The sequence below is a fragment of the Fulmarus glacialis genome, unplaced genomic scaffold, assembly GCF_000690835.1.
Source record: "Fulmarus glacialis isolate BGI_N327 unplaced genomic scaffold, ASM69083v1 scaffold23682, whole genome shotgun sequence".
In the NCBI taxonomy this organism is placed as follows: domain Eukaryota; kingdom Metazoa; phylum Chordata; class Aves; order Procellariiformes; family Procellariidae; genus Fulmarus; species Fulmarus glacialis.
This window is the reverse complement of record NW_009199079.1, coordinates 15,205-39,776: the sequence shown is the minus strand read 5'-3', so window position 1 is coordinate 39,776 and position 24,572 is coordinate 15,205. Positions and strand designations below refer to the sequence as shown.

Genomic DNA, 24,572 nt, shown 5'->3' with positions numbered 1-24,572 from the left:
AATTCTAACCTTCTGCCCTGCAAACTCTGCCTGGAAGTGGATAAAGTCTCCATCTGCTTGTAATGTTTTCTAGACTGTCTACACTCCCACTGATACCTGTGCAAACTCCTGACTACTAAACTGTATCACAAGGGGTTAAATAACTTCACGCCAAGCCCACACCAACTAAATTAGACAATATTCCTGTGGCTGGCTGAGTCAGAGAGCAAAGAATTCTGAAAATCCTGGGGCAGAAGCTGCAGGCATAACATCACAGGTTGTAGTCAGAACTATGGATGTGGGGACCACCTTTCCTAGAGTCATGTATACATGAGCAGAAAAACAGATTGCGGCGTACAAGCGGCATGCAAGTCTCAGGCTGTGAGAGTCCAGTGCTACAAGTTCAGTCTGCAGATTTTTTCTTCTTTCACTGATCTTGCCTATTTCGTTTTCTTGTTTCTTGCTTTCATTGTGCCTTTTTCCAAGCATACGTCCCAGTTGCTGTTTTCCCTGTTTTCCTTCTGCTTTCTCTAGTGGTCTTGTAGTCTTTGGCAGGTCTGTTGTGAAACATACACAACGCCCTCCTTTTCCTCCAGCAGCTCTTCTTTCCCACCCGTCTTGACTGTTATCCACTAGTCACGTGCAAATTGCTCAGGTGGATCACTTTTTTATTTTTCCAGAAATAGCCAGGTTTCTCCTATTCAAAAGTACTGTTTTGGTGTATCAAATAGAAATCACATAGTATTAGGTATAACCTCTGAGGGCTTCTAACCGGTAGTGCCCACACAGATATAGTTCATATTGCTTACATGATGAAAATTTATTTGTATAATATGAACTTTGTCTACACTTTAAACATTATGTGCAATATTTATCATGGGTGCTCAACATAAAAGTAGCGGAAAAGTTTAAATAAATAATGCTGAAATTGTCTCATCATTCCATATCTGAAAGCGATGCAAAAAGCTAATGACTCTTTAATAGCTGGGCTAAGGCTTTTAATCCTCGACAGTGTTCTTGCTGTGATTGTTTTTCTAGCACTGGCCTACTTGTAAGTGCTTTGGAGAAAGCGTGGGGCTAAAGCACTCTTCATATTAGTCTGAAGGTATCTCTTGCTGGTGATTTAAGATTTTAAATAGAAAACAAAAGTTAAAAATGTCAAAACTGGGCAACAGAGCTACTACAAGATGCTGCTGGGCTGACACGCATAGAGGAAAATCCCATCAGGTTAAAAATAGAAACTTGTTCCACCCATGGATTAACTTTATCTCTAATCCACTCATGTTCTGCCACATGGCACACTACCTACACACACAAACCGTGTGAGGATGAGGACAGAGGTATGAATTTACATTAGACGGTAAATTCCTATCCATTTTTATAGTTCCGAACTGAAACAAACCTGGAAGAAATGTGCAAACATCTTTCAAACACATAATACCAGTCATTTATCTGCACACTAATGTTTATGGAGATACAAATCCATCAAACTAAAAATGGTCCATGGTTCAGACCAATGATCGCTGCGGGTCAGTTAATTCACTCTCCAGAATTATCTCTGCTGACTTCAGTACGCAGCGTATTACGCTGAACAACTTGTAAATTCTATGTCTATTCAATGCTATGGATTTACATACCCGGTTTGTCTCTAAAATTGCTTACATATCTGTCATTCATGAGAGACAAGTTCATCCTTTTGGGAGTCTTCTGAAACGTGCTTCTCACCGTATATGTACTTTCAGTATTGAAACTTAATTGAAAATTGTAAAACTTGCAATAAATTTTAAGATATTTATTTGATTAGATCAACAGGGGACAGATTCTTCAGAGGCATTATCTGTTGAGTGAGATTAAGGCAAATGCAACATTTAGCACTCCTGTGCAAACAGCAATCCAGTCTTGCTCTTCTAAGCAAACTGCAGTTGAAATCCAATCACTAGTATCGTATTTAAGATGAAGTTGCCTTCTAGCAATTTTGCTGTTACAACTTTATTATGGTTAAAGAGATAAGAGTTACTTGAAGCCGCTACTGTGGTTTGTTCATTGTTTTTTAATTACCACTACCCATAGACTCGCACTTTGGCATTGGCCACATGCAGCTCGGGGAGAGAGAAAGGGATATGTAAAAAAGTGACTGTGGGTAGCATTTGCCTTTCCTCCTTCCAGCACAGCCAGACCATAAATGGATCATTAGCAAAAGAGAGAATAGCTTGAAGCTATTGTGGAAAACATTTGTCTGTAGCATCCCTGGAAGCAAGGGAGCCAACCAAACATGGGGGATTGTACATCTGCCTGCTGTTGTCTTGGGCAGCGTCTAGGTGAGAGCTTTAAGATGGGAAGAGATGCAGAGCTATGTGCTCTTCACAGATTCTTCTTTGCCGGGGGTTTGCCAGTAAAGACTGCTTTAAACCCACAGTGATTTATACCAGATAGGGTGACTTTAAAGTTTTGCAGCGCTTGTGAGAGGTCAGGCTCCAGCCTAAATGAGTCTCAGCATTTCAGAAAATACAATAGCTAGCAAGCACCCTGAAAACATTAAATTCAAATCTGTTTTTTCCCTTTCCTTGTAGGATTTTGCAGGAATGTTGCATCATTGCTCTTATCCTCCTTATAGTTTATTTGTTTTTATAAAAGAGACAGTGTATCTAATTATTTGCTTAATGGAAAATGTACGTACAACAGCTAAAAGTGATGACATTGACATTCCAAACAACTGTAAGATACAAGAGGTCTGGTAAGCTAAATATTAGTCTTACAATTAGACAGTTGCTAACTTCATTTTAATTATGTTGTTAATGAAACCATAGAATTCATGTAAATATAAAGGCAAGTTCTAGTTTTCCTTTTCAAAAATCATCTAGAATGGGGTAAATGAAGTTGTCTTTGAACAAGCAGTATGCCAAAATCTGTCCTCCACAAGTCATTGAAATTACTCCAGATCCTGAAAGAAAATATAGGACTGTTTTATGTTAATTTTTATAGTGGAATATAAATATTATGATAAAACCTTAAACAGACATTCTTTTTATCTTCATTTTTTAAAAAATGGCCTGTCTACTTAAACATTTTGCCCAAGGCTTTAACCACCTACAAAGATATCAGCCTCAGCAGCTGCTGATGCAAAACCAGTTGCAGGACGGGGAATTTATTTGCCTGTCCCCACCATTTAGGAATTTACCGCAGCTGTCGATCCTTGTTATCCATCATATAAGAAAGAAGAACAGAAGCCAGTCCTTTCCCCTTAACTATTTTTCAAGATAATATATTCTAGTACAAAGCTATGCTTTTAATTTTACAGAAAATTAAACATTCAGAAATGCAGGTTTGCCATTGACTCTAAGGAAATGTGGTGACTGGGATTTATCTCATCTATCATAAGTACCTGTGCATAGTGTTTATAAAAATTGCCTCTTAAGGTGCCATTGATTCTTTCCATTGATTATAAAGGGTACCAAGGAAGACTAGTTTGGACAACTGTCTTTTTGACACCTGAATTAAGTGAGATAGTTTGATTAGTCAGGACTTAATCATGGTTTATTTCCAGAACGTGAGCGTATCTGCTGTTTGTTAGCAAGATTAACATAAACTGAGTACGTCCTAGTCTTAAAACAGAGATTTTTTAAAGCAGGGCAAATGTTAGCCCAGCATTACTTGCCTGTGCCATTAAAAGAAGTATAAATGAAAAGCATATATTTGTTCTTTTAATGTTGACAGTTCTCAAGTTAGTGAGACAACAGACATTTAGTAGAAACAATTCATACTGTAAATACTAATTTTCTACACAGAGTCTAAAAATTTAAACTTAAAAGAATGTAATTATACCTAATGCCAGCCACCAGTGTAACATCAGGGGGAATTCAGACATAACTGGAGAAGACATAACAAGGACATAACAAAGAGAAGAAAAGGAGAAATGTAAATTTTTAAACAATAAGGATGGGGACATGCAAACATTACATTATGTTATCAAAGGTCTGCTTAGTTATGTTTCAAAAATTATATACTTCACATTTATTGAAATTGCAAATGCATATTTAGGTTCTGATCATTCAGATACTTGGCCATACCATTAAGCTTAGCCTGGTGAGCGATCCCACTGGAAGGCAAGTCTTAAACCTAGTAAGTGTGCGCTAAACAGAGCTCTTTCTTAGACTCTCTGCTGAAGAAACGCCTTTTTTATTACTTACCTGTACACGGTTTAGCACAACAGAGACACCGATCCCCTGGTAGAGTGCCTACATATTGCTGCAATCCAAATAAATTAAGCTGCCTGACATTTTCCGTTTAATGGGTGATGCAGTGCATGAAAGACAGGCTGGGTCTGCACGCTGCAAGTTAGCCCTATTGCACAGCACGCTCTCTCCTGTGTCAGACACTTGCCCTTGCCTCACGCAAGCTGACCCACATCCCCACTCTATGGTCAACTGCAGGGCCATTATATGACCCAATATCGCCCCCTCCAAAAAGGCTGAGAGGGCTGTAGGGGAGGGAAGTGAGCTGGGAGGCACACTGCGTATGCTGGCTGCTCAGAGTCAGCCAGCGGAGCTTTGGTTGGCCATCTGAAAGAAACAATAACAAATCTGGGGTTGTTTGGACATCAAAATGCATCATCTAATATAATGATAGAAGACATCTTCCTGAATAAATCATATACAAAGCAGTTTTTGTTGTAATTTTTGTAAATTCCTTGATTTAAATACAAAAGTTATTCATAAGGAATAACAGTTGTTTAAATTCCAGGAAATAAAATTCAGTAGATGAGAAATTATGCTTAATTTTTTAAGATTAAGTCTCTGTTGGTCTCTGGCTTAACTTGTCATGAGAACTGGGGAATCCCTGTCTGTATAAAGTGCTAAAAGACAAATGGACAAAGCATTGGAAAATGGAAGATGAATTATAAAGTAGTCCTAACTTGTCAGTGATATTTTTCCTATATCTAAATTCTAGAATAAAAATACTAAGTTCGTCGTTATAGGAGAAAAGAATCCCCAAATGGGCTCTGGCAAGGATGGGGTTAAAATATATTTCCTAATCAGCCATAGCAGCATTCTGCTAAACAGCATGAGAAGAGAGGGCAGGTTACTGGGGACTGGCAAAAAGCGATGATGAGTCTCATTTACAGCAGCCAATTCCTTCCCTTTTCTTTCCTTTGAGGGGAAGAGTTTCAGGAAAAAAAAAAAAAGATGCTTCGATGGTAAAATTCTTTATTTTCTTCAATGAGATTTAGTTCAAATGATCTAACTTAAAAACTTTGAATTGGCTTTGCTGAAGCAAGCCTCATTTTTACTCTGAACGATAGCTGAAGTGTTAATGAGTAGATCTTAAAGTGTCAGGACATGGACAACTATTAATTTCTTGTTTTAGAGAAAAACACACCTCCCACATGCTGAAATTGTATCTAGGCTGGATCTGTTTGATATGAACTGTTAGACTGCAAACTAAAACTCTGAATTTTTTATAAGAAAATAGTTTTTTAAAATTCTGCAACAAAACCAGAATTGAGTTTTAAATGGCAGGATTTAAATACATGCATGAGCCAAATGAATGGAAAATAGAGATACATATTTATCTTTAAGGAAAAATGATTAAGTTAGTCCAGTAATACAGTAGATGAATCATAGTTGGTTGGTCCTTCAATTTGTGATACTATGCATATATTTAGCAGTAAACTGACTTACCGACTGAAGTTATGATGACATGAATAATAGTAACTGTTACAGCATAATCCCAAACCCATTCTTCCACAACCAGGGCAAACAGCAGACCACAAATGAAGAAAGTTATTTCCAATGATATCACAAGAACTGTAAATGAAAATAAGATATTTCAAGCACAGTTTTGAAAGGCTTTTTCCCATATTCAAAATGATAGCAATAGGAAGTTAAAATGTCTGAGATAGTTATGCAAATTATTTTTTACAGGATCGAATATTACACTAATGTTTTCATTATAAAGTTAATTTCTAATTTTGAAAAACATGAGGATTAACAGGATTATGACCAATGACAGGACTATGACGAGTTTATACAGCCCAGAGGAGAAATGGCGTGGCAATTTTACTTAGGGACCATCCACCCACCTTGCATATGGCGCCAAATAGATTTGGTTGATACTGACATAGATCAAATTTTTCTCATCCAAAACAGAATTGTGTGATAAAGGGGTTATGTTTGGTAGGAAACTTCATAGCTTTCTCCCTGTTGACTTCATTGCATCATATACATATATGATATATACCAGAATACATATATATATATCAGAACAATTGAAAAACAAGACATGCAAGGGGAGCAGAGGCCATCCATCCATATGGGTCTCATGGGACACACGAGCAGGAGCCTGGCTTTTCTCAGTGCTGATAGCAAGGCTGACACCGCTACCATGCGCTCACCGTGCCTGACAGTCAGCAGCTAGCTCTGTCTTGTGTTGACCCAGCAAAGTGTTAATGAAACTATGCTGCCAAAAGAGACTATTAAAGTTATCTGATCAAGAAAACTCCTTCTCTTGGTGATGAAATGGTGCATTTCTGTCCCCTGGCGCTTTCTCTGGAACATGCCGAGCCATGCCGTGCCACCAGCCTGCCCTGACGCGGGGCACAGCTCCGCAGCAGCCATGGCAGGGGCAAGCCGTGCCTCCCCCGGCGGCAGGAAAACAGTCTGGAAGGCTCGGAGCAGCTACGCCGGGAAGGGTGAGGAACCTCATCTGGTATTTGATGAGCTGTATTCTACACCACAGCAATGGAGTGGTGCTTAGCTTTCAGCTTGTTTACTTGCTACGACGTGTAATGGGATCAAAAATAATCACCTTTAGGGTGAAGTTTGACTTCATGCTCGGTGGCTACCTGGGATAGCAGGGGCTGAATGGAAAACACGTGACGTCTCTTCTAGCTGTAGTCCTGAATTCCCATACCACGGGCCATAATTGTGCAATTGTAATTCATATAGTTTTCCGTCTAACTGCATTTTATTCTTCTTTTTAAGTACACAGGCATGCAAAAGTCAAATTTTTAATGGAATTATTTTTTTTTTACTATTGCCGTAATGCCTAAGATTACTATAGCTGAGAGTAGAGAGACCATTGTTATTTTTTCACTGTATTTGATTTATACATTTGGCAGCATTCTGTGCCTTTCAATTTTATTCTTTTCTTTATAGGGCCAACTAGTTCCTATTGTAATATGGATCTTTCACCCAGCAGTTTAAAAAATGTAAAAAATAATAAGAAGATAACTGGAAAACAACATGTAGTTAGGAAAATAGGAAATAACACTTCAAAAAATTTAATGTTTGACAATGCATTTTAGGTTCTTTAGTTTATTATAGATCATGATGATAGTATCCCTTTAAATTTTGCCAATAATTTTATAATTTAGAAAGTATGCTGAGTATATACAGATGCTCTGTAAACTTTTTTACAAAACTGGACCAGTAATGATACCTCAGTTCTGAGCTGGCTTCCATTTTTGTTTTGAGGCTATCTTTTAAAGCCATAATTCTGTTTTTAACAGGCATGAGTGAGACCCTTGAGGAAACTAATTCTCATTTGCAACATCATTCGGAGAGCTTCGTTCTGTCTCTGTGCCCATGGACTTTAAACAGATCCTGCTAAGTTTTGCTATTCCACCCATGTTATTTCATCCCATGGACAGAAAGGAGGATGGAATACTAACCGGTTGCATGATATAGTTGCTGTCTTTGGCATATAAACATGCCGCATCAATCTAGCTGATAAAATTTTGGGGAAAACAAAATACAGTAATTACATTAGGGCCCTGAAAAGTAATTCTAATGGAATATGATTTAATTTTCTTTTCCATTGCTACAAATGAAATGCTCTTTTTTCGTCTGAAATCAGTATTGATACTGTACAAATATCCATGCATTTTTATTACTCTCTTTAACCTGATGAACTAAATAATTTGCTTTTGAGCTTTACTTACTTTACTGACAGATGATGTGGTTTGTCTTTGTAAAATGGATTACAAATCAGGTAAAATTCATGTATGCATGTAACTTTTTAGGAATGACAGTTTAGAAAAGAGAATGTATTTCAGACAAAAATACAGAAATTTGTTTTAGGATATATAAAGATATGTTTAGGGATTGAGCTACAACCAGACCCTGAAATTTTAATGCCCACTATATTCAGGCATCACCAATGCAAGATTTCCGTTAGTTGAATGTGGTCTGTTATTCAGATCTGGATCCAATATGGTTCATAAGAAATTCACTGCAGTATAAAAATTAAATTTAACAACTTTGTGGAGGAACTTTACAGAGAACAGGTGATTGTTCTGCAGTGAAAATGAAGCATCCTGCCAAAGCAGCACATTTTCTTCAGATGAAGCAAGATCAGAAGCACAACTCAAGGAACAGCCTAACAATCACTTGAATGATGACTAGCACTACAGAAATGAGAAGTGCAGAAAAGATGAATAAGCATTTAAATGCAGTGGAGTTAAAATACAGAAATCATTAGTATTACTAAAACAGCTTTAAAATACTGTCCATAAGGAACACAAGTTTACATCCAGATACAATCTTTTCTTGGCTGGGAAAAAAAAAAGAGAAACAAACTTCAGTTACCTAAATAATATGGGTTAATCCATGAGGGATTTGTCTTAAAATCAAAAGGTGCCAAACCATCCAACATTTTAATCCTGTGGAGATAGAATGAACAAATATAACCAGAGATTTTCAATAAAGCCTTAGTGATTACATGACATATTGTGGGTGCTTTTAAATACAATTTCAAATGGAATACTCTGGGTTTTTACAAGCTCTCTACGTTCCATTACATGTTGTGGTCTTGCCCTTGCACACAGTGTCCATGATCCCCACTTGTATTTAAGACATGTCTGGCACTATATGTGCTAATCAATAACTTCCTAAGGGAATATAATTTGTCTTTTTTATCGACTGTAAAATCTTTCTTTTCCTTTTTTCATGTCATCTTTTCTCTTACGTTCATTTATTTACACAGTGCAAGTGCAAGGAAGATTAGAACCAGCATTGTATATTAGTTTTGAGTCTCCATTTGCCAATCTGTGCGCTTGAACAAAGGTTCAGGTACAACTACTCAACTGAATTAGAAAAATGTGTTCACAGAATAACTGGGACTGGATGCCCACTCTACAGAGTCATAGCTCTACCCATTATATCCAGTTGTCGTATGCCATCATATTAGACTAAAGACAAGGAAATCTTACTTGAATACTGCGAAGCACACAGATAGGACCACATAGTACACAGTGTAGAAAACTACCATGCATATCAACAGGTTCACCAGAACAACCTGCAAAAGGGAAAAAGACAGTAAAGCCTGATGCTGTGTTTACATTAGGTACATAATTGTCACAAAATAATTCCAGTTTTCTATCAATCATAATGTGGAAAACGCCTCACATTTAGAAAATAAAATATTTAGACAGGATTTTTGCTGTTGCCAATTACACACAAGTTGTTAAAAGCTCTTTGGTACAGTTCGGCTCCTAATGTGTGGTTACAATGTATGGTTCTTTGTTTTTGTTGTATTTTATTTTATACCAACTGCTTATTGAATTTATAAGTCTTCAGAGACTGAGAAGCACATTTCTTGATACTTATTACACAGGAGGCCTTGAGAGTTTAAGATCATCCAGATGCTTAACTAAGCCTAGTTTTTAACTTAAAAGAAATTCCATCCTTGTAAGTATGTTGAAACTGTATACAAATAAAAATGTAGAAAATTGTAAAGCAGTAACTGTTACGTTTCCCAGCCTCTAGGAAATGCTAGTGCTTACTTCCAAAGGTAAGGATGTAGACAGCTTAAATGAGTAATGAGGGGTATCTGTTACATATTTTTCAAAGTTCAATTTTTGTGAATTAATTCTAAATAAATTCCAACTCCAAATTGAAAATACAAATAAAAAAAACAAGTTTCATAAAGCAACCACTATTTTATGATCAAATACTGTGTCTTTAAAAAAAGAGAAACACTATCTAGGGAATGATACAAAGAATTTATATTTCCTAAGATACCTTGTTATCATTATTTCTTTCATTCCATTTCAGTATCTTCATTTCTAACCTGAAGTTTCAGAAGCAATGCAGCCAGAGAAAAACCTGTGAGCCTTCACTTGATAAAGTTCATAAAATGCCTTGAGATTCTTTCAGGTGAAGCATAATGCACATATCTCTGATCATCTAAGTTGGCTTCCTGAATTATGCAGACCCTAGGACTTGTATTAATTCCTACAGGTATAATGTAAAATTATGTTTTGAAGGTTAATATGTTTTGGTAATAATAATAGAGTCTTGCTAATGCAGAACACTGTAATTTCTGTTTTCCTGTGATGATATAATGTCATTCCAGATGCTTATTTGGGTTTTTACTTTTTTAAAGGCAAACATGGGACATCAGGACTAGGGATGTCTATGCATCAAACCTGAGCAACTGCTTTGGCAATATTGTGTGCTTGCTTAAGAACATGCAACTGAAGATGTTTACTACAGTCTGGTAGAGTGATCTGTAAAATCAGGTTTTCTTTTCTATAGACTCCAGATTGTCTTGTATTTTCTCACTCTAGCTAGTGCTTTATTACGCCATATTTCTCCTTTCCTTGTTCTTCTTTGTATCTTTCCTCTTTCATTGGCCATTTTTTTAACTCCTGACTTTCTTTATTGTTTCATTTTCTTCTCTGCCTATCCCCTCCATCCTGCATCTTCTACTCTTTACTTTCCTCCGAAAAAATATAGATGGAAAGCAGTCATGAGAAAGACAGTGACTGCAGAGAGAATTGCTACCAGTTTCATATTGTCCACCTTCAATATTGTGCTAGATGATGCTTTACGATGAAAGGATGTGCGGCTACATTTTGCTTTTTGATATTAAAGCATTCCAGTTTCAGTTTCTGTTTTAGGAGTAGACTACTAGAAATTCTTAGCCCAGGTACAACACACGTAATGAGTTAAGAATTTCCTTGCCCTTCCTCCGGTTTGGCTGTCAAGTATTTGAAACTAGCAATGTGTGTTTACCTGACGCCTCTGGTAAGACCTCCATAGATCTCCAAACGGTGATCCATTATGTAATAATGGTCTAAGGGTAACATTATTACTATAGTGATTCCGTTATTAAGTAAACACACGTGGACATGTAAATGTGGGCCCTAAGCCTGCACATTTTTGTGTGCCCTGCAAGATCCCATGATGAATTTCCCCTGAGACCAATGGAATTGAGCTGAAAGCAAGTGAGTTTGAAAGTGTTGATGTTTTACAGGACTTCTTGCTGATCAAAAATAAATTTAAAATGGAAAAATGAAGACTAAGATGATGAAATATTCCAAATACAGATATTTGTTCAGAGGTAAGTCCATGAAAAGTGGCCCTGCATAAATGAAGTAGTAAAATATAGAGGACTGGATAAATTTTTCAGTGTATCAGAATGACAAGCAGTCAGTATGGACTGCATATACCAAAGCATTATATCTATGCAAAAGAAGCCAGAGTTTCTCTCTTTGAACGGTGACGCCACATTTACAATGGGATGAATTTTAGAAAAAATAGGTAACAACTAATAGAGGCATAGGACTCATTCCTGAAGAAAGGTAAAAGGAATCACGTGTGTGTAGGTTGATTACAGGGACTGAGGTAGGGGAAATAATACTTGCATATTCATAACAGGAAGAGGAGTTATTTGGAGAACAACTAAGACTAAAGGAATGAAACCAAAAACCAAATGTATAAGATACTGCAAAGTTTCAAAAATCATTTCCATTTTCCAAAGTTTGAAAGAGACTTGCTCTTTTTATTTATTTGCTTCTATTCAAGATTTTTTATCAAAACTGGTTACTGAGTGCCCTTATAATTTTTGTGGATTTGAGGATAAATTTGGATAATGTTCTTGACAAGTGATTCAAAATTAATAAAGAAAAGAAGAAAAGTATAGATTTTTTTTTTTTAAGTCCCCATTTTTAAATAAAACTTAGTTGGCAGGTGAGATTGCAGTGAAAAGCGTAAAACATAAGGCAGCTCTAAAGTGTAATTTCCATTTTGATTTAGTTTGTTATATGCTGGTAAAAGGAGCCTTTATTCAAGGAGGCAATGACTCTGAGAAGGGCTGTAGATGAGCATTAGCTCATACTAACTCGTTTTTATGAGCTTCTCTTGCAATAGTGGAACACAAAACAAGCCCTTAAGGCTTTGGGTTTTAAGGTGGGAGAATATGAATAGAAATAAGGAAGAAGTATTACCTCTAAACACAGCACTGGGAAGACAAAGTGGCATCCAGTTTAGTGTCAGCAAGTTTTAAAGTATGTTAAGAAATTAAGAAGGTGCAAAGAAGAGCCACAAAAGGGAGCTGATGGCTAATTTTTTTTTTTTTTTTCATTAGGACTATGGCCCTAAAGAGGTCAATCTGTTTAGCTCTTGAGGGCTGATTTGATTATGATGGATAAGTACCTTCACAGGCAGAAAATACCAGGTACTTAAGGGCTCTTTAATCTATCAGAAAAGCCACAAGAAGTAAGCAGCTGCAAGTTATAGCTAGACAAATTCGAAAGATGCATGAAGGACATTTTTAACTGTAAAGGCAATTAGCCAATGCAACAAACTGCCTTTGGAAATAATAGATCCTTCAAAGCAAAACCAGATGCCTCTCTGGATGAAGCTTCACTCGAACATCTCTAACGTTCACTTCTGGCCTTAGTTCTTGGAATGGTTGTGTGGTAGATAATATATTTATGGAACCATCCGACATTGACAGAAGTGTGGATACTGTGAATTTAGCAAAATACTTATTTTTATATTGCTAAATATTGTAAAGTGCTAAATATTGAATAGTGCATCTATCTCCCACAAGGAGAGAGATCAAGGAGCTTTAGTTTCTAATGCAATAGGAGAGAAATCCATCATGCCTCTACAAACTGAAACTTGTCAATAAGTAAATGTCCAGGACAGTCTTACTCTTTTCTTCCCTGTTCCAAGGCCTGACCACTCTTTCAGATTAATCTCTTCAGCCAGGTTGGTCTGAGGGCTAAATACAGCTTTCCCATTTCCACTGTCTCTCGTCTTATTGTAAATGAAAATTGGCCAAATAACCCATTTGATCCCTTCTTTTCCATGGTGTACACCATGGTCACCGTAATGTTAAATGACTACAATGTCATGTGCAAGTCTGGCAGCCATTCTACGTCCTACCCCCCCTCAAAGTATCTCAGAGCATCAGAAGTTTAATCTTTGGCACATTTTTGGTGGGAATCATTTTCATTCCGTTGCTCTGAGCAGATGCACATTTCCTGTAATTCTCCTTTATCTGCTGCCCCTCCCTAGCAACTGCCCCCTCGAAGGCTTACCTGCTCTAGGTGTAGGTTTGTACTGTAATAAAAGTGGTGAGACAGGACTGAAGTGAAAATCACAGAGCTGAAGGACGGCAGTGAGCCGATGCCCTGTTGACCTCTAATTACAGTAGGTGCATTCCTAGCTTCTCCTGAAGTCAGCGACAAACTTTCATTGGCGTCAAAGGCCCAGGATTTTTCTCTTTGTACCCAGAATATTCCTACTCCCTGTCTCAGGGATGTAGTGACGTATTAGGTATAGCACGCTTTGCTCAGTTGAGTAAGCTAAAAAAATGCATGCTGCTCGGTACTAAGAATATGTTCTTAAAAGAATAACGTGAAAATGAAAACCTTCTGAAAATTTTCCAGTTGTATCACATTCCACTTCATTTTTTTGTTTGACCTTTCCACTGAAATTTAAACATATATTTTTAAAATCTCAGAATATGTTTTATTTTCAAACTGTTTTTTCCCTTTCTAACCCCTCAAGTATTTCAAAGCAGAAACCACAAGTTAAAAACTACAGGGTTATTAACTATATGTTAAAATAACTTAAAGAAAGAATTTTAGGAATACATCAGTGTCATCAAATGTAGGATTTTACTAGACACTTCCAAGGATTATATCTCATAAATGGAACTACATCACATATTTTGAAATCCTTTTTGTAAGGTGTACTTTGCAGTACTTACTACCAGCACTATATATACAGTATAAAGTGTCCTTTTCATTTTGTTTTTTAGGAAGAGGACACCGAAAAACACTCTTACTGTAAGAATGAAAGCAACTGCTTTTTCAAGCCCCGCAGTAGCTGTCTAATTCTCTAAATACTATCTGGTGACATACAACACTAAACAAATTCAATTCCCTTTACCTTGGTTTCAGCAGTTTTGACCTTGAGAGCCATGGACACATGATGAGTGAAAGGAAGTGCTGTTGCTATATTCCATATGCCAATATCAGCTTGAAGAAGCAGCTGTTTTTCACCCCAAAAAACATTCTTATAGGTAAGTATAGGACAGAGTGAGGTGAGTTGATTGGATTAAACCGAATTGAGACAGAAGCCATCTGCGAGCTAACTGTAAGCCGCTGAAGAGCAAAGAGAAAATCCTACTAGCTCATTTAATGTTCATACTTTCATAGCTACAGTCGGCCAAAGTATTTCTGTAATATAATTTCATAGAATCATAGAATCATAGAATCATTAAGGTTGGAAAAGACCTCTAAGATCATCAAGTCCAACCGTTAACCCAACACCATCATGCGCACTAAACCATGTCCCTAAGCGCCTCATCTACACGTCTTTTAAATACTTCCAGGGATGGCGACTCCACCACTGCCCTGGGCAGCCTGTTCCAAGGCCTGACCACTCTTTCAGATTAATCTCTTCAGCCAGGTTGGTCTGAGGGCTAAATACAGCTTTCCCATTTCCACTGTCTCTCGTCTTATTGTAAATGAAAATTGGCCAAATAACCCATTTGACTATTAATTAATAGTCAACTAATTTGACTATTTAGAGACAACATTATTATAATTGTTTTCTATCTTCTATTTGCTTTTTTCAGCATTCATTTGATCACAGTTCCTTGGAGTTATTATACCTTCCTACTTTTAATTAGCTTTACAATTTCTAACATTAATTCTATGGACTATAGATGTGGAAAGGTACATTCTTCACAATGTTCTTTGCTAACATTTTTCTTCTGACTATATCACTTTATTATATCAAGTATAATTCACATTAAATTAGGTGTAATTAGTTAAGAAATGCCAGGCTCATGTTATGACTCTTCTCTTTTTCCTGAACCATATTTTGTTCCTTCAGCAGAATGAAATTTAGTATGCTCTAGAGCAGATCCAACTTCTACTGAGCATTTCCTTAACGGATTCAGATTTGACTTTTTACATTATGATTCAGTATGCTGTGTTATTTGGAAAAAGGAGGTCATACAAGGGAACACTTGTGAAACTGAACCAAGAAGGAACTTTGTTTTTTTTGCTATCACTAACATAATATGTGCAAGTTTCATTACGGTTTTTTATGCCTTTTTAATCGTACAAAATAAATGTTTTCTGCTTTAAAATATAGTCTGCACTCAGCAAATAAGAGCTCATGGATTCGATAGCTCCAGATTGTGAATACTGTCAGGGAAATTACTGGTAGTATTGTGAAATTCCTTCCTGTGCAAAATGCTAGCACAAAAATCTGTACATCAGTTAAGTCCTGTTTTGAGGGCTGAAGAGATGTCAAAGGAATAGACCGAAACAAAATTAAAAAACCTAAATTAATTTTCTTAAACAGTTGCAATAGTCACAAGTAGCAAATTAATGAAGAAATATTGGCTTTAGTAATTAAAAAATATTTGAAAAGGAACGAAAGGTTTTGTTCAAAAAGTGTCCTATCTACCCCAACATATCAGCTGAAAACAGCCATGACCTAAAATTGATTTGCATAAATGTTTGCAGTAACTCTAAGTAGCAAGATAATTGAAAAAGTAATTGATTGCATTAATCTAAGATCATTATTAAACACAACAAGAGTTTACATTCACTGACTGACTTCTTCACAAAGAGTTAATTTAGGCAGACAAAGATTGAAGATAGAACCAAAGTCACTGAGTTTTACTGAAATGTAATGGAAGCTGTAGACATGTATTCTTTGGGGAGACTAGGAGGTTCCTCCCGTTCCTATTGCACAGTTGAAAACTTCAAATACTCTAAGAGAAACGACAATATTTCTGTTGCATCCTTGCTTCAAGATTAGAAGCACCAGAATTGTGGTAACCCAGTGAACAGGAGCAAATCAAAATTGGGAGTGGCAGAAACTGTGTGTGACCCAAAATACTGACTAAATCACTCAATAGTGAATGTTAACGGAAGAGATGTTGTGTTGCTGTTCGCAAAATGCCGAGATAATGGAATAGTCACTTTTTGTATTTCTTATTTTCTTCAAATTCTTTTTTACTGGGTCAGCTATAGGAAATATGACAACTCCTGTTCAGCAGAGGGAGACAGAAGACAAGTTTTAATAGAGGTTAAAATAAATGATCTATTTTAGTTTCAATAAGCCCTGCTTTTAAATACAGACTATTTTCTGAAGCATTAGGCTACAGATTTTTATTAAGGCTATGAGGAAAAATAGTACTCCATTACTTTTGAACCCCTGGAGTTTGTGCTGGTTTGCCTTACGGAAACACCCAGGAAACAGTTATTTTGGTAGGATATCAATACCTTACCCTCACGTGTTTGAGAATAGTTAATAAATAACATTATTTGGCATTTGGCTGTACCCATGCACTTTCTTTGTAGTGATATGTAATGGACAAGATTTAAGAGAGTGGCAAAAGCGTAAGTGCAGACAATTGCAGAATGGAGAATAATTAAAGACACCTTTTGAAAGTGAAATTAAGGATACTTCTATAGGGCAGTATCTCTTTTAAGAAACTGATAGCGGCATTTAGGCAATTCTAGTAGGAACTATCTGCTACCTGGGCCGAAACAAAAAGTCAATTTGTAATAATGAACTGTGAGAAAATTTTTATAAAAGCTTCCTGCTAAGTTTGCTGTCTAAGCTTATTACTTGTGGGGTTTTTTTTAGACTGTTCCCATTTGAGCCCACAATTTATGATGCTGTTGAATAGCATTGCAAAAATAATTAACAACAATTTGAAGAACTATATCATAGAGCAATATTACATAAGTATCTCTCATGGAAGTTAACAGGTGATCTGTGTTGCTGTTATGCTGATTGATTGTGCTAGAGCACACTGGGCCTTAAGATGTAGGGCTAGACCCAGAATCACATTTCTTAGGTAATTCCCAAAACAGAAAAAAGTCTTAAAATCAGGGAAATGACTAAAACCCAAGGTATTGATTCATTATCCAGGAATCTTTAACAAAATACAAAGATCAACCAAATGGATGCCGTCTAGGTTGTGTAGTGAGAAATTCTTAATTAACTGGATGATGGCATCAAAACACGTGTACTCTGTCTCCATCTGCTGATAGGGAGGAACTATACTTACTTTGTGTACGAGGGTAGAAGAGCTTGGAAAAAAACCAGTGGCCACTATTTTTGTTCTTTCACTGCAGTGACTGGAAGACTCTGACAATGCAGTGAAGGGAACTCGATGAAAATGCATTTTTGAAAGAAAACAGCACTAAAATTTATTGGCTTAGCATGTGTTACAACTTTAGCAAATATAGCTTAATTGTATCCTATGAAAGACAGCCCATACAGTTTGGTGTTGATCATATATGCATTATACAGCCTTAATATGACAGCTTGGCTTCCATATGGAAGGAGCTAGAATTGTGAGGTCTAGGCTCTACCTCCACGAGGATTAAAGCAATTAGGTTCTTTCCTTCTTTAACCTCAGTTGCAGATGGATAAATTTTGAGAGATGGGAAATCTGAGAATTATTGAATGTATCAGTCTATTATTAGTTTCAAATTTTGTTGGATCGCTTTTAACAATGCCCTCATTCCTGATAATATCATGTAAGAGAGCTTTCAATATAATTGATTAAATAGGAGGTGAATTTTAGGGACTTTCAGCTCCTGAAAAGTTGTCTCCTTGCATTTCAGTGTAAAAGCTCATGAACTCTAAAACGTTCATATTACTAAAAGAATTCAACTGAAAAAATTGGTATATTTCTTTCTGATTGGCAAACTGCAAATGATTTGGGTTCTTTTAGAGCTAATTAACCCCAATGAGCTACTTGTATCTAATTAATAGCAAAAATAGTAAACAACATCTTTTGTTTTGTTAACTGACACTGTTGGCTTTGTGAACAAGTTCAATATAAAGCTTGAAAGTATTGGCAAAGGAACCAATTTAGTAGGCTTTATTTATTCAAACTAGAAATTAATTTTATTGTTTGTGAATGGTGTGGGCTTGATAGAACTGAAAATGAAGTCTTCTGTTTATCCAGAGAGAAGCTATAACACAATTGCAGCAATGTAAACTTTCCACCCTGTCCCCACTGTATGTCTAAGAATGAAGTTTAATTGTCTGTATTTAAAATAAAATCAATATTTGGCCTTTCTACTGAGAAGCTTAATGTGCTGTGTACCACAAGCCTACTTTTTGAAGATATTCTGGCATCTCCGCTAGTGTTAGTGTTAGTACAGTGAAGCACTGAAAAATCTCCTTAGGACTAGACCCACAAAAAACTGAGAAGTGGCTTGCAAAATTGCTGCTACTGCTAGAGGAAAATATATCATGCTGGATCAAACAGTCTGAGAGAGGCAAGGTTGCTGCAGCTCCATGCCCCCGGGTCCAAACAGTAGCGAGGCTGAAGATGATGTATTCCCAGTAAGCACACAAACACAGAGCATACATATACATCACATACATGCATATATATACATATACACATGTATGCCACACAGATCACAGACAGGCACATGGAGTACTCACGCGAACACAAGTCTCATCCTGCTTCCCTCTCCGGCTGAGTAAGTTGGAGGCCCACTAGTGGGAAGATACATTTATACATATATACAAGGTAGATCCCTCCAGTAGCTGGGCTCCGACACTCAGTCTGCCCAGAAGCTGAGATCCCAGTCTCCCCAGTTGCTGTGACCTGGACATATGAGCCCCTGAGGCTGCAACCCCACTCCAGGTGCTCGCCCAGACTCTCTCACACACCAACATACTTTACCACACTTGTTCCTCGCCAGATCACCTTAATCCCTCCTTTTCCAGCCTTTGGTTCCTCCCCTAAACATCCCATAATAAATCTTGGGCAATCCCAAAAACGCTATTCCCCTGCGTCCTGTAAGGTGTCCCACGCCCCTAGGCAGCAGCCCCTTTAGCCTGAAAGGTGATCCAGAGAGCTATCCCAGTGACTCACCCTGATGGGTTTCACACCTGAGCAATGGGGCTGAGGGTCTCCTGGTAAAAACCTGGAAGGAGACGGGATGAGGTGTGTGCTCCTCAAGAGGCTGTAATTTGGGTTCCCACCTGCCACTGTGCACCCGTGCTCCTCTCGGCTTGTGGAGATGGACCGATGGCTCTCCTTGATGAGCCTGGAAGCCGCCCATCATGGTATTATTTGGGCTCCCCCACCGACATTGTCTCTCTGTGCTCTTTCGTGGGTGTGCAGATGGGCCGTTGCCCCATAACCTAACAGCTACGAAGCCTGTTCTTCCACCATTTGAAAAAGCCAAAATCTAACTGACAGCATATAATGGGTGATTTTGGAATGGTTGAACACTTTATGGAATTATCTAGTTTACAATTGATTCAACTGTAAATTTTATACGTTATGTGAAAGCTTAACAAGTAACAATACGCTATGTGTATACTAGTACCATAAAAGTCCTGGGCCACGTGGTGTGTGCTCTACCAGCCAGGGAGGCTGCCCACAGGCTGCCCGGTAGTGTGACCCAGGCCTGCGCCAGCCTCCCCAGTCGTGCTCGCCAGTGTGGGCAACAACCTTTTCCACCATCATTTAATTTAATGTGCAATCCCATTTCTGTGCCTGAGAATGTTCCCAGTCACTATTTTAATTTACTGGGGTAGATGTAACTGTAGCCTCTCTACGAAATGACCTAACGGTCTCCTTTTTGCTCATTGCAGGCAGGTGTCCCCAGCGCAGTAATACATGGCACTAATTAACCATCCCTTTCTGGTGCTCTGAGGAGAGATACCAGGATTGATTGGGCATGGAAACTGAACTCCTTTTTCATTTGCAGAAGTGTACCTTCTGACTGAAGGGCTGATTCGAGCGCTGGCAAGGTAGCGGAAAGAAATTTGCACTGCCAATAGCTATCATAAATGTGTTAATATACAGCTGGGGGACTGCTGGGGAGGGACTATTGGGACACTTACACATGCACACGTTTCCTTTCGCTCTCCGAAGAGGGAGTTTAAATAAACCTGCCTCGGTGCTTTTACACTGGGTTCTTAGGATCGTGTAGTAAATTATTGTGCATGCATTTTGTCCTGTTCATGGAGTACGCTTTTGCTGCTTATCGGTATTTGAGGAAAGTGATTGTTTTAAAAACAGCAAGCTTGTGAGCAAGAGATGTCTGTAGAGAGGAGTCAGGATAAAGTATGCCTTTTCTTATTGGATTGAAAAGTGCCACAATTTAATTATTTTTGCCATCTTTAGTTTGAACTCATTGCTTTAATGTAAGAAAATACAGAATTCTAAAACTGAACTGATGTAGAATAAACCAGATCCAGGATGAATTTCCATCTACAGAATCTTCTCATTTATCTTTATTTTTCTGCAGTCATAGATACACTGCATTTACCTAAAAAACAAAACTGAAACAATCACGTTATTCACATGCTGGAGTTCAGCATGTTTGAAAATGAGAGTAAAGACGGCGCTGGGACATTGTCTATTTTCAGATCTGTCATTTCTAGAGAAAAATTTCTTCCGTTGACAAGTAAAAAGGTATTTTTCCCAACTTTGCACTCCAAAAGCAATTTTGAATCTTCAAGTCAAGCACTCTAATACAAGAGATGGCTTCTGCTCTCAGTTACACCTGTTGAACTCCATTATCTTCCGTTCTACCCTAATTACATATAGACAAACTCATTCATTTGACCTTGTTGACCCTGCCATTAGAACTTTAATTAACTCTTGTGACCATGATTCATGGCCCAGAACAGAATGCAAGTCGCTTTATCACAGCTAGGCTGGCAATTGGGGCTAAAGTATATTTTTAATGAATTCAGCATTTTTCTGTGATCACTGAATAGGAGGTTGAATATAGATGCATTCAGTATCTCAATGAATCACCTATGTATATTTATATTTTTGACTACTACAGTGTAAGCAGACATACCATTAAGCTCAGAAACCTGATAAATTCTCTCATCCAAAGAATTTTTACTCAATTTTACTGCTCCTCTGACATTAGATCCAGCTGATATTTGTCAGAAAGCAAACAAACAAAATTGTGTTTATGACATCTCCAAAATGTATTTCAACAGCTCTTTAGTACAGCTCCAGTTTAATAGAATTCATTATTAAATGGTTTTCTGCAGGATAATAGCTAATGACATCCTAATATGAATTTCAGCAGCCTAAATCTTCTTTAAATCCAATTTTTCGCATCATATTGCTCAAGTTTTCAGTGTTTTGGGGATTCCCCTGTCAATTCATGATACTCTAAAATTGGAGGACCTGTGTTCCTCCCCAGCCTTTTGTCACTCTTTGATTCCTGTCATTCGCCACTAGCTATTTGGCATGTCTTCTAGACTGACTGACGTCAGTTGGCTCTCAAGTATTTCATCTCCATCATTATGGAATTGGCTCCCAGTAGAATTTAGGCATGCAGAACTCATATCGTTTTACTATTTTAAAATCAGGTCTGGGAACACTGTATTCTGACACTGGGTTTAATGGTTTTTTAAGCTTCTTACGAAATTTATGGAATTCCCCATGCAGAAGGAAGGGCAGAAGTCTTTGCCACTTCAAGTTTGAAGCAATGAGACATTTATCTGTATAATAAGATAACAGCATTTCGTTTCATTACATATGGTAATAATAGTAAAGCAAGGAATAGTATAGTAACAAAGATCATTTTAGTACTACAAGCAGACAAATGTCCAGTTACTCTTAAGAACAGCCAAATTAGCATTAAAAGTAGGGAAATTAAATCCACTTACGTAAGTGCATAAGTGCTACCAGGCCATCCACCACCAAAAAGTACATCTTTTTTGCATTTCCTGAGCAGATTCTGGTAGCTGCTTTGGGTTAGGAGGTATGGCATGTGGTCGCTAGCTGTGACTAGTCTTTCTATTAGTAACTCATAACCTTAATACAAACAAGCTGACTTGGCCGTGTCTTTGCTTTTCCCACACGAGCAACTTCCGTTCCAGTCACCGAGACTACTCAGGTAGGGCCACAGTTAGGCTATGTAAAAATTTTCAGTAATAGCATTTCTTTTAATCCCGGAGAGACTGGCAGGAGGGGGAGATGTGCGAATTAGGTGTCTAATCATCAGTATTTTGTTCCATCTTCTTTCATGCAAAATCCTACAGGTAATATATATCCAGCCACACTGTACAGAAAGTATTAGTGCAATTGCAAATGTTTTTGTGTCAGATAGTCAGCTTGAGTCAGGAAATTTTTCCTGTCTGCATATACAGTGCTGGGTATACATGCAATTACCCTTTGAGGCTTCAAAGTAATTTTTACCTGATAATGGGTGTTTTCATACACCTCAGATGATTTAATACACCCCGGTATTTAAAATAACATCTACCGTTTTAAATTACCGTCTGTGTTCAAGATAGTTGCCACTAGATGGCAAACTGATTGTATGCAGACTTCCACACAAAGGGAACGTCTCTGCTGTGTGCTAGGTGACCAGGTGAACGTATTGCATCAAATTTATCCTGCCCTGATTCCGTTGAAACCGCTGGAATTATACCAGGGAAACAGATGGCTCTTTAACCTTAGGTACTGAAAGCGCCTACAGTAAGTAAATATCGTATTTGTTTCTGTTTGCTTGTCTAAATCAAGTCTGTTGTACTAAACCTTTTAACTTCACATCACACAGCAAAAATGCAAGAGTTCAGGCCCATCGTTCAATTTTAGGTACCAGGTATGTTCCATGGTACTTAAGAGGTAGTGAGTGGCACGTGCTGACAGAGACAAAAGGGACTTGAAAATCAAAATCCCCTTTTATATGTGCCTGGTTGTATAGGACCCATGTAAATGCTCACATTTTACAGCGCCCGATCCTTCAAGAGCCACAAATCTCCGATTTAGAGAGTTTTGCATCCATCAGTTCACACAGAGCCTCAGCGAGACTCAGGACCTCTTATGATGTTATCCTTTCCTTTTCCCTCATAATACTGCAATAATGGATGGCTTTTCTAAGTAGATGCTGCGCATTTCCATTCACAAGTGCTATTTGCGGTCACTTATAACAACACATTAACCTACTCAAGATCTTGTTTATATCAGTTTCACACCAGTGCCACTTTACAGTTGCTATCATAATGCAAGAAAATATTTTATGATCCTATGTTAAAAACAATTGGCATAGGCCTTATGTCTGTTAGTATACTTTTCTATTGTGCATCGGTCTGACACCACCAGTCAGGAACAGAGATTCCTTTTAAAACCAGGAGTTAGCCAAAAAATGATCTTGCTTGCTGTATTTTACTTTCTTACATTAGCAGACATATATATATATAAAAATGTGTACATAAATATTATGTCTTTGCTGTGCCATTAACTGATGTTGGTATCCATCTTTGATTAGTTTCTATTCGAAATCTGAGTTTTCACCCACATTATTTTGTGAATTATCTTGTTTGAGATTTAACAGTTCTTAAAGGCAAAGCATCAGCAGTTGTACTGTCATTTTCTTACAGAAATAGGACTGACTTGGGGTTTATTTTTAACACTCGTTTAGCATACTGATGCTATGCTATCAAAAATAAAATTGGGGTTCTGATTTAATTTCTATTGGTGTGGCAAATGGACAGTATTTACAAATATGCAGAGGGTTTAGGACACATGTTAGAATCTCAGGCAAGATTCATTCTAAAATGACTTGCTTTAAGCCAGTTGCTGAGAAAAAGTGTAGTAGGTCCACTGGACTGACTGAATAGGTGTGCAGTTCCCTCTGGTTTTACTAAGTCTGCGTCTAGTGAAGTGATGTTTATCTCCATCCTTCGCAGGCCTCAGGTATATTGTAGGAGTGCCCTCGGCATGCTTGTTAAATTACAGTTGTGCAGTACAGCAATCATTACAATTGGATCTCATGCATAGGGCCAGTAGTTATTCACCAGCAAGAATCAGTACGGTGTTTTTCTGCCTCATGAACAATTAGCAACATGTAAGCATGTTATCCCAAGTTTTTTGATATTGCTCTGAAGTACCAGAGATCAACTACACCTGGATATGGGACCTCACGCAGAATGAATTCATGCCCTAAGGCTGTGCCGAGGATCTTTGCTTTTAGAGTCCTGCTTACTGTGTCCTCCTCATATATTCAGACTTTCACTCATTACCAGATTTGGAGGTGGAAAGGAATAACCTCAACATCAGATTTGCCAAGTACTTGAGAGGACTTTTCCTCCCTCCGTAATGTGAAGTGTGGTTCATCTTCTGAGATCACATCACCTATCGGGCCTTCAGCTCTTGCCGTGACCTTGGGCACGGGCGTCACCTTATGTGTCCTGTTTTCTGGCTGCGGCTAAAGAATCTCTTACTCTTCTGGGCATTGAAACCTTATTCATCTAACTTAACAGCTTAAGTTTGAATGTCATACAGTAACATATCTGGCTGAAATCTAATAG

General features: G+C 37.7%; 1 protein-coding gene across 1 annotated transcript; it reads right to left on the bottom strand.

Moving 5' to 3' along the window:
* Positions 1-2,825: 2,825 nt before the first annotated feature.
* TMEM244 (transmembrane protein 244) lies at positions 2,826-9,246 on the bottom strand. Its single transcript, XM_009573123.1, has 5 exons — positions 9,188-9,246; positions 8,565-8,638; positions 5,658-5,783; positions 3,802-3,846; positions 2,826-2,920 (listed from the first exon to the last, which is right to left on the bottom strand). Exons 1-5 carry the CDS (start codon positions 9,244-9,246, stop codon positions 2,826-2,828), a joined length of 399 nt encoding a protein of 132 aa, XP_009571418.1.
* Between the last annotated feature and the right edge of the window lie 15,326 nt (positions 9,247-24,572).